Source organism: Pelobates fuscus, chromosome 9 (genome assembly GCF_036172605.1).
Source record: "Pelobates fuscus isolate aPelFus1 chromosome 9, aPelFus1.pri, whole genome shotgun sequence".
NCBI classification, from domain to species: domain Eukaryota; kingdom Metazoa; phylum Chordata; class Amphibia; order Anura; family Pelobatidae; genus Pelobates; species Pelobates fuscus.
The window spans coordinates 110,460,143-110,476,111 of NC_086325.1; the positions used below are offsets into that span (position 1 = coordinate 110,460,143).

The 15,969-nt window shown below is 37.7% G+C and overlaps 1 protein-coding gene across 1 annotated transcript in view; it reads left to right on the forward strand.

Moving 5' to 3' along the window:
* The window catches only part of NR6A1 (nuclear receptor subfamily 6 group A member 1), a 285,548-nt gene extending 274,046 nt beyond the window's left edge, over window positions 1-11,502 (forward strand). Inside the window, exons 8-10 of the mRNA XM_063431081.1 lie at window positions 6,720-6,841; window positions 10,057-10,209; window positions 11,113-11,502. Coding sequence (XP_063287151.1) covers window positions 6,720-6,841; window positions 10,057-10,209; window positions 11,113-11,201 — 364 coding nt within the window. The 3' untranslated portion in view covers window positions 11,202-11,502. The remainder of the gene's footprint in view (window positions 1-6,719; window positions 6,842-10,056; window positions 10,210-11,112) is intronic.
* The last annotated feature ends 4,467 nt before the right edge of the window (window positions 11,503-15,969 follow it).

Here is a 15,969-nt window from a genome sequence, read left to right on the forward strand (position 1 = left end):
TAAATATCCTGCCAGCATGTGGCAGCAAAACACAACAAAAATGCACATGTTTCCTACACTCCTATGTGCCAAATTAATGTAATTTGATTTTTTAATCTGAACCACACAATTTTGATACACAGCACCAAAGGATGTGTATTTGTATGTGTGAAAAGATAGACTAGTGTGGGATATATTTCAACATGTTACATTTCACAAGCAAAAAGTAGCAAATCTTTTTCCTCTGCATTTTTTGGCAGCAGTCTCATGTGAATTTCTCTAATCTGACTTTGTACATTAAGAAAAATTGTAAAGGTTACAGTCTCTGAAGACAGGCAGTGTTGTATTTGTTTATGTTTGAAGTAATATAAACCTGCATTTGTAATGCTACAGTGCCACAGTCCCAAGTTAAATTGAGCCTCCCCACCACCAGTTTGGTGAGATATTAGTTTTAAAAGGGGTTTTACTTCTCTTTTTCCAATGCCAAGATACCCTTGGCGCTGCTGGTCTCTCTAGCTCTGGGAGCATCATTGAGGAGGTGTTGCTTCCTCCATTGCTGGTCCGATCTCATAAAGGAACATTATGGACCTTACGCGCATGCGGAGCGAGCATTGTGCACACATCCAGTGCTTGACAGAGTTTTATTTGACAGCCACTAGAGGCGTGTTTAACCATTGAAGGTAAACATTGCCTTTTCTGCAAAAGTGCAATGTTTTATCTTAAAATGTTAATTATATAGGACCACTGCATCAAGACCACTTCATTAAGTTCAAGTGATCTGGGTGACTTTAGTAGTCCTTTAATCAAAAAAGTGAATATCATCTAAACTTTTTAGACCTTGATTTCAGTCTTATGCACATTATTGCAATGTGATTGCATTACAATAATACACAAAAATCCTTTTTCATTAATTACGTACTCATGAAAGAGTTTTAGGATAGTGAGCTGACATCTCTTGTAAATAAGATTATCTCTTGATGAATGAATGTGATCATTCCATAGAATTTATCAGGGAAACAGTTTTTAAATTATATATTTAATCTAATAGAATCATGCCAGTGTTAGGTGTGTTACACTTATCTAGTTGTATGGGGTAATAATTATATCTAACTCAGAAGTATGAATGGTGAGTTGACCATTGTATACTAGATACTCTACACCTGGCTGATGTGGTAGACATTTGAATCAGACTTCCAGTCATTTTGCCTTGGTATGACAGGATGTATTTGTTCATGAAAATGTCACTTCCTTGGATTTTAATTTAGTGTTTATGTATACCTCATATGCATTTGTGAAGTAAGAGTAGAAATCAACACTTCTTCATCTTGCAACTGGGGGCCTCCTTTGCACATCCCCCCTCATCATTGTTCAATACAAGTTCTGTGCACTTTATCTGGACATTTTTATATAAAAAAGCAGAGAGACAGTGGTGTATTTTGGATCTGTGCTGCCCTAGGCATGACGGAACTCTAGCACCCCCTAATTTACATTTGCACCGCCCCTTCTTGTCAAGACCACACCTCTTCCTTTTAAAGACTAACACACACTTTGACAGACACATGCAGACACACACACTCACTGACAGTCACACGCTCTCACATACACTGACAAACACACACATTCACTGATTTGACACATCTGTGATCTGAAGTGGTCATGGTGGTAGGAGTATGAACTAACCAGTGACATTGTGCATTTTGTACTTGATGAGGTGTAATTTTACTAAAGCAGAGAGAAATAGATTTACCTAATTATATATTCTGTATAGAATGGCTTCCCAACGAAAGAGTGTGCAGCAAGCAGGATCCATAGTATTTGCAAGTTTCATACACTTATGTGGATGTTACTTGCACACATACCATTTACCTAGATGTTGTTGCAGATGGCAATGTTGTTCCATGATGACAGTGGCCTCTTTCAGCAGGATAATACACCCTGCCCCACAACAAAACTTGTTCAGGAATGGTTTGAGGAAGATGATAAGGATTTCAACGTGTTGCCTTGAACTCCAAATTCCTCAGATCTTAATTTGATTGAGCATCCGTGGGACAACAAATCCGATCCATGGAGGCCCCACTTCACAACCTTCAGGACTTATATGATCTGCTGCTAATGACTTGGTGGTCTTAAAGGTCTTGTAGAGTTCATGCCTCGATGCATCAGAGCTGTTTAGGCAGCAAGAGAGGCACCCACACAATATTAGGCAAGTGTTTTTTAAGGAACACTATAGGGAAAGGAACCCAAACATGTATTCCTGACCCTATAGTGTTAAACCCACCATTTAGGTGGCTTGTTCCCCCCCAGCCCACTTAAAAGGAATTAAAACTCACCTTATTTCCAGCACAATTTAAGGCCAACCCAATGCTTTCCAATTGGGAAAGCATTGTATTGAAAAGCATTGGATTGGCTAAAATCGGCAAGGAGGCAGGATGGGGGCGGGGCCAAATGTCGTTTTGGCTAATTAGCACTTCTACTGTGCAGCACTGCCCCAGGAAGCATCTCCAGTGGCCATCTGAGGACTGGCCACTTGGAGGTGTCCCTAGGGGCAGTGTTTGCATGAAAATGCCTGAAGGCAATGATTATACTCACCAGAACAACTACATTAAGCTGTAGTTGTTGTCGTGACTATAGTGTCCCTTTAATGTTGTGGCTGAGCAGTGTATACTGCTTGAGGGTCTGTCACAACTTTTAGTTTACTTTACTGTATTTCGTTCATTGTGTGCAATGTGTTCATGATAGGTCTGTATTGTTAGGCTGATTTGTTCTTTTGTTTTACGGATGAGGTGGGGAGTAACTCTGTGATTTGTACTTGCTTTATTATGCTGCACTAAATTCTTAACAAGACACATTTGTTACACAGATTATGAACATCAGAATATGGACTACTTTACATAGCTACATAGATCGGGTTCAGGAATAATGAACATACTCTGATCATGCCATAAACGTTGAGAAGATAAGCTTTGTATGAATAAGGAATGACTAGCAGAGCTGGCATTTTGCTCAGATCTAAAGCATTCAGGCAGCTGTTGAACTGAGAGAGAGGTCATCAGAACAGTCTTGGCGTGGGATACTTGGTACACGTGTACTTTCTGCTTTCAATGCACCTGCCATATCTTGCTTAGACATTGCCTTCTCAGGAAAATAAATTCAACACTCCTAATAACATTGTGCTGAAAGAGGACATACATAATTTTGTCCTCCTTATTACACAGAGTTTGCATTCTAATCTAGTGTATTAGTGTAATACCACATTTATCTTATTTTTCATCCTGAGATTGTGTTAACACATTTTTTTTTTAGATAATTGTACTGTGTTTGAGTATATTGCTCAGTCACAGAGAATGTCTGACAGTGTCAAGCACAGTTTTAAATTCAGCTAAGTTATGTAAAACTGAAAGGTCATTTTAAAAGCCATGGATTGCAAAGGTTAAGCAACAAGGAGAATCTTATTCCACCCTAGAATATTACTTTAAAATACAAAGGCATAAGAGCAGTTGTTAGATTTTCCCTCTTATCCTGATCCCGCTGTTAGGATGTGTTATTACATCCTGAATGGCATGGGCTTCAATGATGTTAGGGCATAATGACATATGTGCCTCTTCAGCCCCCTTAAATCATATCTCAATGGGTCCGATTGGCCTGGCAACCTAGCTGGTTGCCAGGCCAATGTAATCGCGGTGACAGGATTTTCTGCAGGGGGACTGTCTGGGTTGTCCCCAGTATATAATTAAGAAAGGAATATAATTATATACAAATATTATATATTATACACTAAAATTTGATATATATACACCCCTACTACATCTCACACACCCACGCACACACTACATCCTTCACAAACACAATGCACCCCCGTACACACACTGCACCCCTCACACACACCATACAATGCACCCAACACACACTTATCCACACACACATTGCACCCCTCACACACATACAATGCACCCCTCACACACACACACACACTAGTGCCCCTATCCCCTACTACAGCCCCTAACTCCCGGCAGACCCCACGTAAGTTGTCAAACTGTTCTTAAACAGTTTGACTACTTACCCTAGGAGGGCACCATGGCACTCCTGGCACCATCCCCACTACAGAGTGCTGTAGTGGTTATTGCGTCTTGTAGCGGAGCACTAGACCTAGCAAGCACTCTCCTCCGCTGGTTACTCCCGATATACTCAGGAACAAGTTAAACAATCCAATAGAACAGTCAGGCACAGCAAAATAATCCAAGACTCTCCCACCACATCCCCAGCAACTGAACAACATTCAGCTCTGGGGGTATGACTGAATTTTATTCACACATACACAGCTTTTATGCCATCTCCCATGCAAGGAGTTTCACAGGCAAGAAATGCAAATGTTTCAATCCCAAGATCCTTTGTGTCTGAGAGATAATTGCCTGAGTAAATTCCTCCAATTTAACTATCTCTCAGGCACAAAATATCCCATACCCCAAATGTCCCCCAACTATACCTGGGAACCCCACAAAAAACACATTCTCCGATAGCCCCGATCTGAGTGACCAACATATCCTAGAATCACTCAGATTGGTTCGGTACAACGGGAATGCCGTTGTGTGGAAGTTTTGACCGGCCAGACACAAGACGCTAGCCCCAAATAGTTCCAGGGAAATGGGTGTCTTGGCCTCCGTTCGTGGGGCTCCCGTGTGAAAACCATGTCAAGGTCTCTCTCTCTTTCAGTGTACGAATTCTCCCCCTGTTCGTGTAGGTGGTCGGTAACAGGAACGGGACACAAGATGGCCGCCATTCTCCCAGCCACGTGTTCAGTTATACGAAATGGCGGCCACCCAGGGAAGCACTCATTAATTGTTTCCCTTGTGGTTTCGCAGTTAAGTGGTTGGTGTTAACGTTCTAATGGGGCACAGGGGTGGTCCACGTTCGGGAGACTAATGGATTCCATCCGTATAAAGTCTCCCAAACGGCCAAAGAAGAACCACACAAAATAACCGAGGCAAAATGACAAAATAACAGGGGGAAGATACAGACAGCCAATATATGGGATAAAAGTAGCTTGTAAATGTCTATTCCGCTACATGCCTGGATTGTTTTTTTTTTTTTTTTTTTTTTTTAATAAGCTATCAGTGCCCCTCCAAGATTAGGTCCTGGATCCGTCCCTGACAGGGAAACATTTCTGCTGAACAGGGGCCCAGTATATGCCGCAAGGCTGTACATCTATACAACCTAGAAATGTGTTTTGACTTGGGGCGCCTAATATTGACATATTAAGGGCGCCTTGAACATAAAACGTAAGGGAACCACTGAGGTAAAGTATAGTTGAACCGACGTGAACTTTTAAAAGTGCCTCCATCTTTAACCATCTTTAAATGGTTAAAGAACAAATGTATCAAAAAATTAACATACCACAAATAATAGGCAGACTTGATTTTGTTTAACACAGAAATATTTATTCATGTCATGTCTGAGTGACATTTCTTCTGACCCATGGTTTACAGGGACACTCCACACACCGTAAACACTTTAGCTTCCTGAAGTGCTATGTGTGTGTGAATAATGTATCATCTTCTTTTAAATATTGCAAAATGTGCAGATTTCAATAGAAATTCCCTTAGTCCTGTTACTTCCTCGTTGTTTAACTCAATGGAGCTAAACTCAAGAGGCAAACAATTGCAGAGAGCACCTGCCTTGCAAAGTATTCTCAATGAACTGCATTGGGAATCCTGTAACAGGGCAGCCACAGAAAGTCTGGGCTGGGGAAGAAAGTCTGGGCTTGCAAAGAGATCTGCAGCTTTTGCAAGCTGTTTTTAGATATGCCCATGGAAAAAAAAGCATATTTATATGCATGCATGTTTTCATTGGCGGTTTATCTACTATATTCATCCTGTAGTCAATTCCAAAATGAAAGGTTTTAAAGTGTTATCAAAATACCCACCTATAACAAACATGCAGAAGAATATACACCTATCTATGGGTTAGTTTTTCACAAAATAAACAATTCAAACAATCTGCAAAGACAGGTCTGGAATTCTATGCAGGTAGAAGATTATAGGTATCCATTCCCCATATTATAAATGATCATATATTTTCTTTGCATTATAGATCGGTATGGCAAATGTAGTTTACAAACCTCTACAATTAAAAAGTTAGATATCACTGTTTGTATTATGTTCAGAAAATACATATAGGGAAGATTTATAAAGGCAGAATGAGAGTGAAGTGTGAATCAAATGTTAAATTGTATTGGTTTCCTACTCCTTATTTAACATTTTGCCACAGAATAGCACCTGTTTTTGCTTTATAAATCTCCCCCTTAATAGTTATCTTTTAACATTGCAAATGTACAAAGAGGGACACTTTAATTTTAGGGATGTGGGTGGGATTGTGGCCAAGGAAGGGCTTTTCTGAAACATTTTAGGTGACTTACTAATTACAATTTATGCAAATTTACACAGACTGTTTTCTACACAGCTTATTGTAATTTAAAGACACATTTCTAGGAGTATTATTGCTGTGGAGCTCTGTTATACACTCAGACACACTAACATTGTGGAGCTCCTAGAAAAGAGGGACCTTTGCAAGGAATGGTTATCCTTATGGAAATCTGTCACTGCCAAAGCAGTTTGCACTTAACTCTGTAGACGCAGTGCTAACAGAATTAAAACTATCTGATATAGAATGGTTGCTTATAAGTCTTCTTTTGTAATGACACACAAGAGCACAGTGTGCAGCTTAAAACTGTTTTCTCTATCAAGGTTCAGCGAAGATAGTATGGAAGTAATGGAACGTCTTATATACTTGTACCGCAAATTCAGCCAACTGAAAATCAGCAACGAAGAATATGTGTGCATGAAAACTGTTAACTTCCTGAATCAAGGTGAGTCTCCATCATTGCACCCAACTTTCTTTTCCCTACAGCAGAGAATGAGTTAATCTTTTCAATTATTTTTAATTGGAAATTAAGAAATCCAAACCATGGAAGAAGATTTGAGACAATAAAAGTGCAGGGGAATGGGCTCACACTTATTAATCACACTTTAATAGCTTTTAATGCAGACACCAAGGCCAGAACACACGTCATTTAACATGTATAGCAGGTTTGAGCTACAGTGACAGATTAGTCCTATCTAGATAAGGATTGTGTGACGGATCACCAGCTGTTCTCACTTTATCTACGGATGTTGACACCCTCAGATAAATGCTGTAACTGTGCAGTGTGGAACACATAAAACTAGGATTTTATATTTTAGCATCATTTATTATGTTATTCTTCAAAAAAAGATAATAAGAAACATTAATATTTATTATGCAACAACACATTTTCTAAGGAATCCATCCTTTTGAAGGGATGGATGTCTGTATGTTTCTGCATTATACAGTTTTTTGTTTTTTTTATATAGATTTGATTTCTTTTACATGTATTTTCTAATCTTTTCATTGTGAGCATTTTGTACACGCATCAGAGAATAATAACCAATGCAGTTTATAGTCTGATTGCTATTTTCAATTTGAAACAATGTTTTAAGCAATATATTTAATCATAAGCAATCTTACATGTGTCAAATCAGGTGAAAGCATAGTTAAAAGAACACAGCAGTACTCTCATTTAATTTTTTTCTATCCCCCAAGTAGCAGGGGAGGGTGTTTTTTAGCTTGCAGGGACACCCTTTATATTTAGAAACAGAAAATGTATTTGACCTTTTACTCACCTATAATCCAGCTCCTAGACAGCCTTTTTCTGAGCAGCCCAATCTGCCTCTCTGAAGTCATCAAATTTGATAACAATTTCTCCAATCAAATGCATCTCATAGAGAAGCATTGCAGACAAAAAACCCCTTACGCGGCACGCCAATCAAAAGCTTCTGAGAAACGTTGATTGAAGAACAGAATATGACTCGGAAGTACCATCTAGAGGCTGTCAGTATAACAACAACTAAACCAGTGTTTTTGCCTGCACACTAATTACTTCTTTGGTATGAAGGGGTTCAGATGCTTATAATTGTCCATTAAAGGCTTACTCCAAACACCATGACTACTTCAGTGACCTGAAGTATTGATGATGAATGTAGTCTTTATGTGCAGCATTTAGCACAGAGAGTTTTACTGTTAATCAGTCAGTCTGTCAAGATGCAGGCAATTGACCACAGCACTTGCTTTATATTGTAATACAGTTAATTGAGTAGTTGATGATTGGTCAGCTACAGAAAGTATGTGTTGGGAAAGAAAGGCTTGCAGAAGCTGAATAAGCTAGGTCTGGAGCTTTCGCAAGCCAGGATTTTATAAACCCCCCAAGAAGACATGCAAAACAAATTATTGGGTTTTCTTTTATGAAATGTTCCTGTAATTTTATAATTTAATAACAAAATGTAGTATATATGGATTGCTGTTTACACAAGATTTGTGCAGATCCTGCCCACCTCAAAAAAATCCAAGTCATTGCAAAGCCTGTTAGTAACCGCAGCTGTATGGATAAGCCCAGCAAATTCGTATTTTTAAGAATTGCATATTACATTGAATTGGATTTTTTTCAACATATTTTTGTACCGAGGCTTTTCAAGAATAAGAATATATTCATGGTGGTATATACCAAACATAAATGGTACAACTAGGGACACCTCAAAGTGGCTGTTACTCAGACAGCCAGGGTCAGTGTAGCACTGACGTTAAGCATCTCCACACTCTATATGGAAGCGTTGAACATTCCTCAGAGATGCATTGATTCAATGCATCTCTATGAGGAGATGCTGATTGGCCCCTGCACTTAAGCCTCCCAATGTTTTCTTATGGGAATGCATTGGATTGGCTGAGATTGTTAATTCGGCTGACCTTAGTCAAGGGGTCGGAGCAGGGGTTGGGCCAGCAGTGCCAGACCCATGTTGGAATGAGCAAGATATTACTTTGCTGCAGAGGGATTTAGATAGACTGGGGGACTGGGCACTCAAATGGCAGATGAAATTTAATGTTGAAAAATGCAAAGTTATGCACTTCGGCGTAAAGAATGCACAAGCAACGTATACCCTTAATGGAAGCGAATTAGGGATAACCACACACGAAAAGGACTTGGGAATTGTTATAGACAACAAACTATGCAACAATGTGCAATGTCAATCAGCAGTGGCCAAGGCCAGTAAGGTATTGTCATGTATGAAAAAGGGCATTAATTCTCGGGACGAGAATATCATTTTGCCTCTTTATAAATCACTGGTAAGACCACATATTGAATATGCTGTGCAATTTTGGGCACCTGTTCTAAAGAAGGATATTATGGCACTAGAAAAAGTGCAGAGGCGGGCTACAAAATTAATAAAAGGAATGGAACATATCAGCTATGAAGAAAGGTTAAGAAATGTAAACCTATTTAGTTTAGAAAAACGTCGACTGAGAAGGGATATGATATCATTATACAAATATATTCGGGGCCAATACAAACCATTGTGTGGAAATCTATTCACAAACCGGACTTTACATAGGACACGAGGCCATGCGTTTAGACTGGAAGAAAGAAGATTTCGTCTAAGGCAAAGGAAAGGTTTTTTTACTGTGAGAACAATCGGGTTGTGGAATTCTCTGCCTGAAGAAGTGGTTTTATCAGAGTCCATACAGATGTTCAAACAGCTACTAGATGCATACTTGCAAAAACAGAATATTCAAGGATAAAATCTTTTAATGTAGGGTAATAACTGCTTGATCCAAGGCTAAATCTGACTGCCATTCTGGGGTCAAGAAGGATTTTTTTTCCTAGCTTGTTGCAAAATTGTGCTTCAAACTGTTTTTTTTCCCCCTTCTTTTGGATCAACAGCAAAAAAACAAATGTGAGGAAGGCTGAACTTGATGCAAGTCTCTTTTCAGCTATGTAACTGTTTAAGGTGGGAGTAGGGGAGGGGGTGGAGGCCTCGCGTATTTTTAACACTATAGGGTCAGGAAGACATGTTTGTATTCTATGATGTAGTGGATGCATCCTCCACACCCAAGTTAATGTGTGTATTGATGGAAAAAATAGATGCATTGGATTATCAAAGCTGCTTCATGGTTTGACTCAAGTCATGGTAGTGTTAAATCTACTGCTCACCCAATATAATTTTTCTCCACTAGATATCCAAGGTCTAAGCAGTGTTTCACAACTTGAACAACTGAACAAGAGATACTGGTTTGTGTGTCAGGAATTCACAGAGTGTAGATACGCACACCAACACAATAGATTCCCGGATCTCATGATGTGTCTACCGGAGATTCGCTACATTGCTGGTAAGAATGGGTTATATGTACTCACCGAGTTCATAGTACACACTGTATTATTCTTCCTAATAAATATTGTCAAATAATAAACAGTGTAAAATATATTAGACACAAAAGGTATGTGGCACTAAAGACTAAAACCAGTGAAGACATAACCAATGTGAACTAAAAGCATTACACCATCCACCTACTGCTCTGGTAGAATTACAAGCACATCCAAAGGCAATATTCTCTATAATGACTATCTCCACTTTATTAGATCAATCTTGTTAGAGTGTCTCATTCTGATGTAAACCTTTTTGCCACTATTGATAAAGAAGAGATATATTTCCCAATACCCTTAAAGGAACATTTAAATTATCATTATTATGGTGCCAAAAATGCCTTGGTGCACTCAAACAGAACTACTTAAGATCCCTAATCAAATTCCAAAGGCTTCACAGAGTAGTGCAGATAGGAAGGAGTTTATTTAGGATCAGGAGCACAAAATTATAGATGTTTAGGCGTCAAGCCTTAATCGTATAACTTATAGATAAATAAGGTTTGACGCCAAAACATTGTATATCATTTTGTTCTCCTTCCTATTTGTACTACTCTGTGAAGCCTTTGTAATTTGATTTTCAATACTTGTAAGGGTTTATGGATCCCTTCCATAGTGCGCCCGGCAGGGTAGAAGACTCTATTGGATTTTCTGAATGCATCACTACCTTTGAAATTGGATGCTCAAGATCCCTATGTTTTGTGGAATAAAGATATATTAATGTAGCAAACAAAGTGTTTTTTTTTTATGTTGACGTGTTCATTTAACTACTAGATTTCCTACCCACTGTATGCATTCTGTAAACTGTTACACCATTTTATATGTCATGAAAATGTGGTCTCTAAGACTGTGATCTCTTTTGGCTTTTCTAGGAAAGCTGGTTAATGTGCCCTTGGAACAACTACCATTACTTTTCAAAGCTCTTTTGCACTCGTGCAGAACAAATATAAGTAAAGAGTGAGACTGGAAGGAAACCTGAAGGAAGACACAAGTTGTTAGGTATCCACAAGAGGGAATGATGCTTTGGATAAGCCGAGAAGTATAAAAGAGACTGTGTCAAACCCGTGATGGGATCAGAAGAAAAAAAACAAAAAACTTTTTTCTTATCTATTTATTTCCTGACAGAGTTGAATGTATTATCTTCAACACGGGTGCACAAACAAAAAATGCAGTTCTTGCATTTTGTTGCTGTTTACAGACCTAGTTTTTTTTTTATGCCTTTTTTATGGATGACCCAATCTCCTGATGCTGGAGGGGTTGAATGTTACAGTGTTGCCATTTTAATATTTTTTTTTGTTTTGTTTTTAAAGATTGTATTATTTTTTTCAATAGGTGTAGTTTTATCTGGTTTGGGGGTGGGGTGAGATTTATTTCAATAGTCTTGGGGACAAAAAAGAAGAAACTACCTCAGTATTGTTAGATATTTTTTGTGTCTGACTGTAGACAACAATACTTTTTTTGTGAAAGAAAATGCTAATATTAACCCTCATGGTGCTGCTTTTAAACACTTTTTCCTTCCATGGTGAAAATAATTTTCAGTGTCTGGCTTTGAAGGAGTCAAAAGGCTAGTTCATATTATTCAGCGATAATTAAGTTAAAATAAAATAAATGTAATTTAACAAACACAAAAATAGAGAGAGTTCTGCAACACATTTACTAAATTATCTACAAGCAATTAACAAATAGCAGTTTGGACGGATTTAGTTTCAAAATCTTCTGCACCTCACCCTTCTGTTGTTGCTGCAGCTGCCTACCACACTGTCTTTTCCCCAAGTAGTGTATATAATTTTTCACTGTCACTCCTGAACCTGTTTTTACTACTTTGCCAATATCTCCTCCATTATAGCCTTAACACTCAGCAGGATGCTATCTATATATTCTTAAAGGACCGCTCCGTAGGTAAAATTCTGAAGATACTAAAAATCACTGTTTAGTATATTCATAATTTTGTGAAATACTCACAATGAATATCTGCATGTATTCGTTGGGGGTATATATTAGGAACTGCAGCCTTTGCAAACCCTCCCCATTTTCTCTGGAAGAGACTTTCAGTCTCTTTTTAGGGAAATGAGCAACAGTTGAGAACCCTCTGAAACTATTACACATGCACAAGAGGACACACTACATCCTGATATACGGTATGAGGGAGGAAGGCAGGTGCACTCAAGAAGAGCATATACCTGCCACTTCTGTTGGATCAAAGGAGCTAATGGATGTACAACAAAACCTCCCTGGCTGTTTGATTGACAGCCAGGGGTGTTTCATTAATACTATAAGTGCCAATTTCTCATATAAATCAGCACTTGTATTGCATGTTTAATGGGATGCACTCAAAACAACAGTTCAGCAAGCTGGAGTGGTCTTTTAGTGTATCTCACTTGTCTTCCTTGTCTTCTCCATCTCTTTTTACTCCAACTCGCACTTGTGCTCTGCAGTCAGACTCACTAACCTCTCTGACGATATTCTGCAACACTGTGACCTACAACTGCTCATCCAACTATGGTGATCCCAGTGTCAGTTGCAAGAGCAGACGTCATTTCGTTAGGATTTTTACCGACCTTCGACTCTTTTTTTAAACTCTTACTAGGTTACTATCCATTTCAGCCATTACAAAAAAAAAATAATTAAATCTGTTCTGACACAATGAATCTTTATTACAACTGCTACTGTTCTTCCTTTGTTCCTGTTATCTATACCCCTACTTTTATAGATATATTAATGTACATGTGCAAATCATTATATCTGTATTAGCATTTTAAGTGCTTTAGGAGTGAGCACACAGAATATCCCTGTAGCTGAGAACGTCACTGAGTACCTTAACTAGTTTTATGGATAGACAGCCCTATGTAAGAACATTCAAATCTACAAGAAACTAGACTTAATTTTATTAAGCTAAAACTATTTTATTATCTGATCAATGCGTTACTACAGAAATAATAAATTTGCAGTCACATATTTAGATGAGGGCAATAATAATAATATATATTGCACTTGTAACTAATAATGTTTTCACCCTAAAATAAAGAGAATCCATCCAATTGAAAAACATAAATGCAATGTTTTACATTGTATACATCCCTCTCAAGTAAGCTAGGCTATCAATGATTAAATATACACCGGCTATCCACACCATTTCACTTTTGATTATCAGAAGACATATGTCCTGTCATCTTTAACCTTGATCTTCTCATAAATACTAAGATACATATACTAACCTTGAAGCCAGTCGGTAAGGGTGCGATAGGTTGGCACTCAAATCTGCTTTTAAAGCATATGTAGGAAATTGAATTTGACATGCTTGTTCTTGTTTCACCAACAGATAATTCAGGCTAGAAAGGAATATTGTACTAAAGCCATTGTTAGCAGAAGAGATCAATATGTGGTGGCATTGTTTTTAACCAATTTATTTCCTTCACATGCTCAGCCACACTGTGCTAAACAGCGATTGATTTTTAATAGCTATTAACAATATATTTGAATGGTCTGTTAAATATGTATATATATTCACTATGTTAAGCATCTACAAAACAGCAAACAAACAAAAAAAAAAACAAGTTCTACCAGTAGCTAGTGTTATTTGTAACCCAAAGCTCCAAGTTGAAACTAGGAAATCTGATCCTAGCAGCAATATTACAAAGTGTACATTGACCTCCTTGAATGCTGTCCTGGAGCCAAAGATAAGATGCCACATTAATTTGGCAGCATGCTATTGACTAGTGGCACAACATTCAGAACTTAATATTACTTTGTGAGAGACAATGGTCTTGGGTATAGGCTAACCCTATAAGTTAACTTCTTAGTGAAATTCTACTTATATGCTTTGTAAGCCGGGTTTAGTTTGGTAATCCAAATTTTCTATCACGGTGTCTTATTTTAGACTTCACAAAGCCAGACACTTATTTTTTTTTATATTATACACCTAAAACCATGGAATGCTTCAATTTTTGGACTTATATAGCATTTCTCAGCATTTTTCAACAGCACCCAGCAGTGCAAGACCTTAAAGACAACTATCAACATAAACATTTTTTAATATAATATCTCTTTCATCAAGTTTTAAAAGGATATTTTAATAACATATATGTAAGTAAAAACACATATCTACCTTTTGTATATAACAGGATCCTTCAGCCATATACATACACCTTGGGTCGCACAGTGTTTGAAAACCTACAGTCTCTCTTCTTGTCTTACCTGTTTATGTGCAGAGAGTGAAGTTTTAAAGACCACAGAGACTGTCCATTTTCAAACCCTGCCCGACACAAGATGCGTGTATATGGCTGAAGGATCCGGTCACATACTAAAATTCTCATATTTTTTTCACGTATACTTCATTTAAACAAAATGGAAAAAAATATTTTATTTCAAAACTAGATGAAAGGACTATTATGTTAAAAGTGTTTATGAGATGACAGTTGTCCTTCAAGCACAGGGCAGGAATTGTTGCAGCTCTGTTGCTTAATTGTGTACGACATCCCAAAGTTATTGAATCCTTGCTGCTGCAAGAACCTTTTGTGATACTCATAGGTTATGGCACAGCAGATGACCTGTTGTTGGATTGCTTCTATAATTATGATACAACCACTTTGCAGTGTTTGCAGGTTGGAGTGGACATACTCAAGTGTGTATCCAAACATCTTGTTTCTGTTTACTAAATCTGGTTCATTGAAAGATGCTGCCTACTACCAAATTAAGAGGCACATAGACGTGAGCTGTTTTTATGTATACGTTCTTAAATTGCAAGGATAAGTATTATTTTGACAAACATGGCAGCTTCCTGGAATCCTATCCTTAAAAAGCACTATATTTATCAAAGGAAAAGCTCTTAAACATTTTTACTAAAAAAAATGATGCCATTTTACAGCCACAAGACTGTTCCTTTATCTCCAAAATATCTGATTCTATTGATTTTCTTGGAATTTCATTTATATTTATCAAACTGATTTGTCTGCCATCACACGATTTTGTGCTACATTGATGCTAATGAGGTGATTATCCAGTGGCTAAACTGTGATCTTGCTGTAACCTAGCTCTCAGCACGGCTCGGTCTGTATTATGAAAGTCAAGCATTCAAACTCACTACATCTCTCCAAATCTTTGTGACTTTTAAACAGGGTAAAATAGAATGTGTTTCTATTGCAAACTCAGGTGTAAAATGACTATGTTCTAGCAATTTAGCAGTAGATTAGAAACATTATGTCAATTTCTAATAGCTTTTTTGTTTTTTGAAGGACATTTCAGAGTGCCCACTAAAGGTGGGAGAATGGCTTTGACAGTCACAACAAAATGTGATTTGGAGTGTAAGCTTCTTTGCATTTATGCCAAGGCTACATCAGTAATGAGTGTGTCCAATCCTGTGTATTAATCCATTGACAATGGGTCATAGCTCAGAGTCCTTGCTCTTTACTGCTAATATACAGCCATGTTCCACCTTTATTTCGCCCACCTATGCATAGAAATCTGGAGTTAGTTCGTTCTCTGTATCCAGCCTAATTATTGTGGTATTGTTTTACAAGATCAGAACAGTATTGTCCAACTCTTTAGTAGACATCATGCTTTGGTGATAATGTAATAAATAAGAACTTTTGGAGGTTATAGTTATTCAATGACTTTTAAACCAAAATGGTGAATGTCGAATATATATATTAAAAAAAAAAAGCCTTGAGGCATATGATATTAAATAAATAATGTAATTCAGGAGCCTGCAAGATTTAAAGATTGGATTGTGG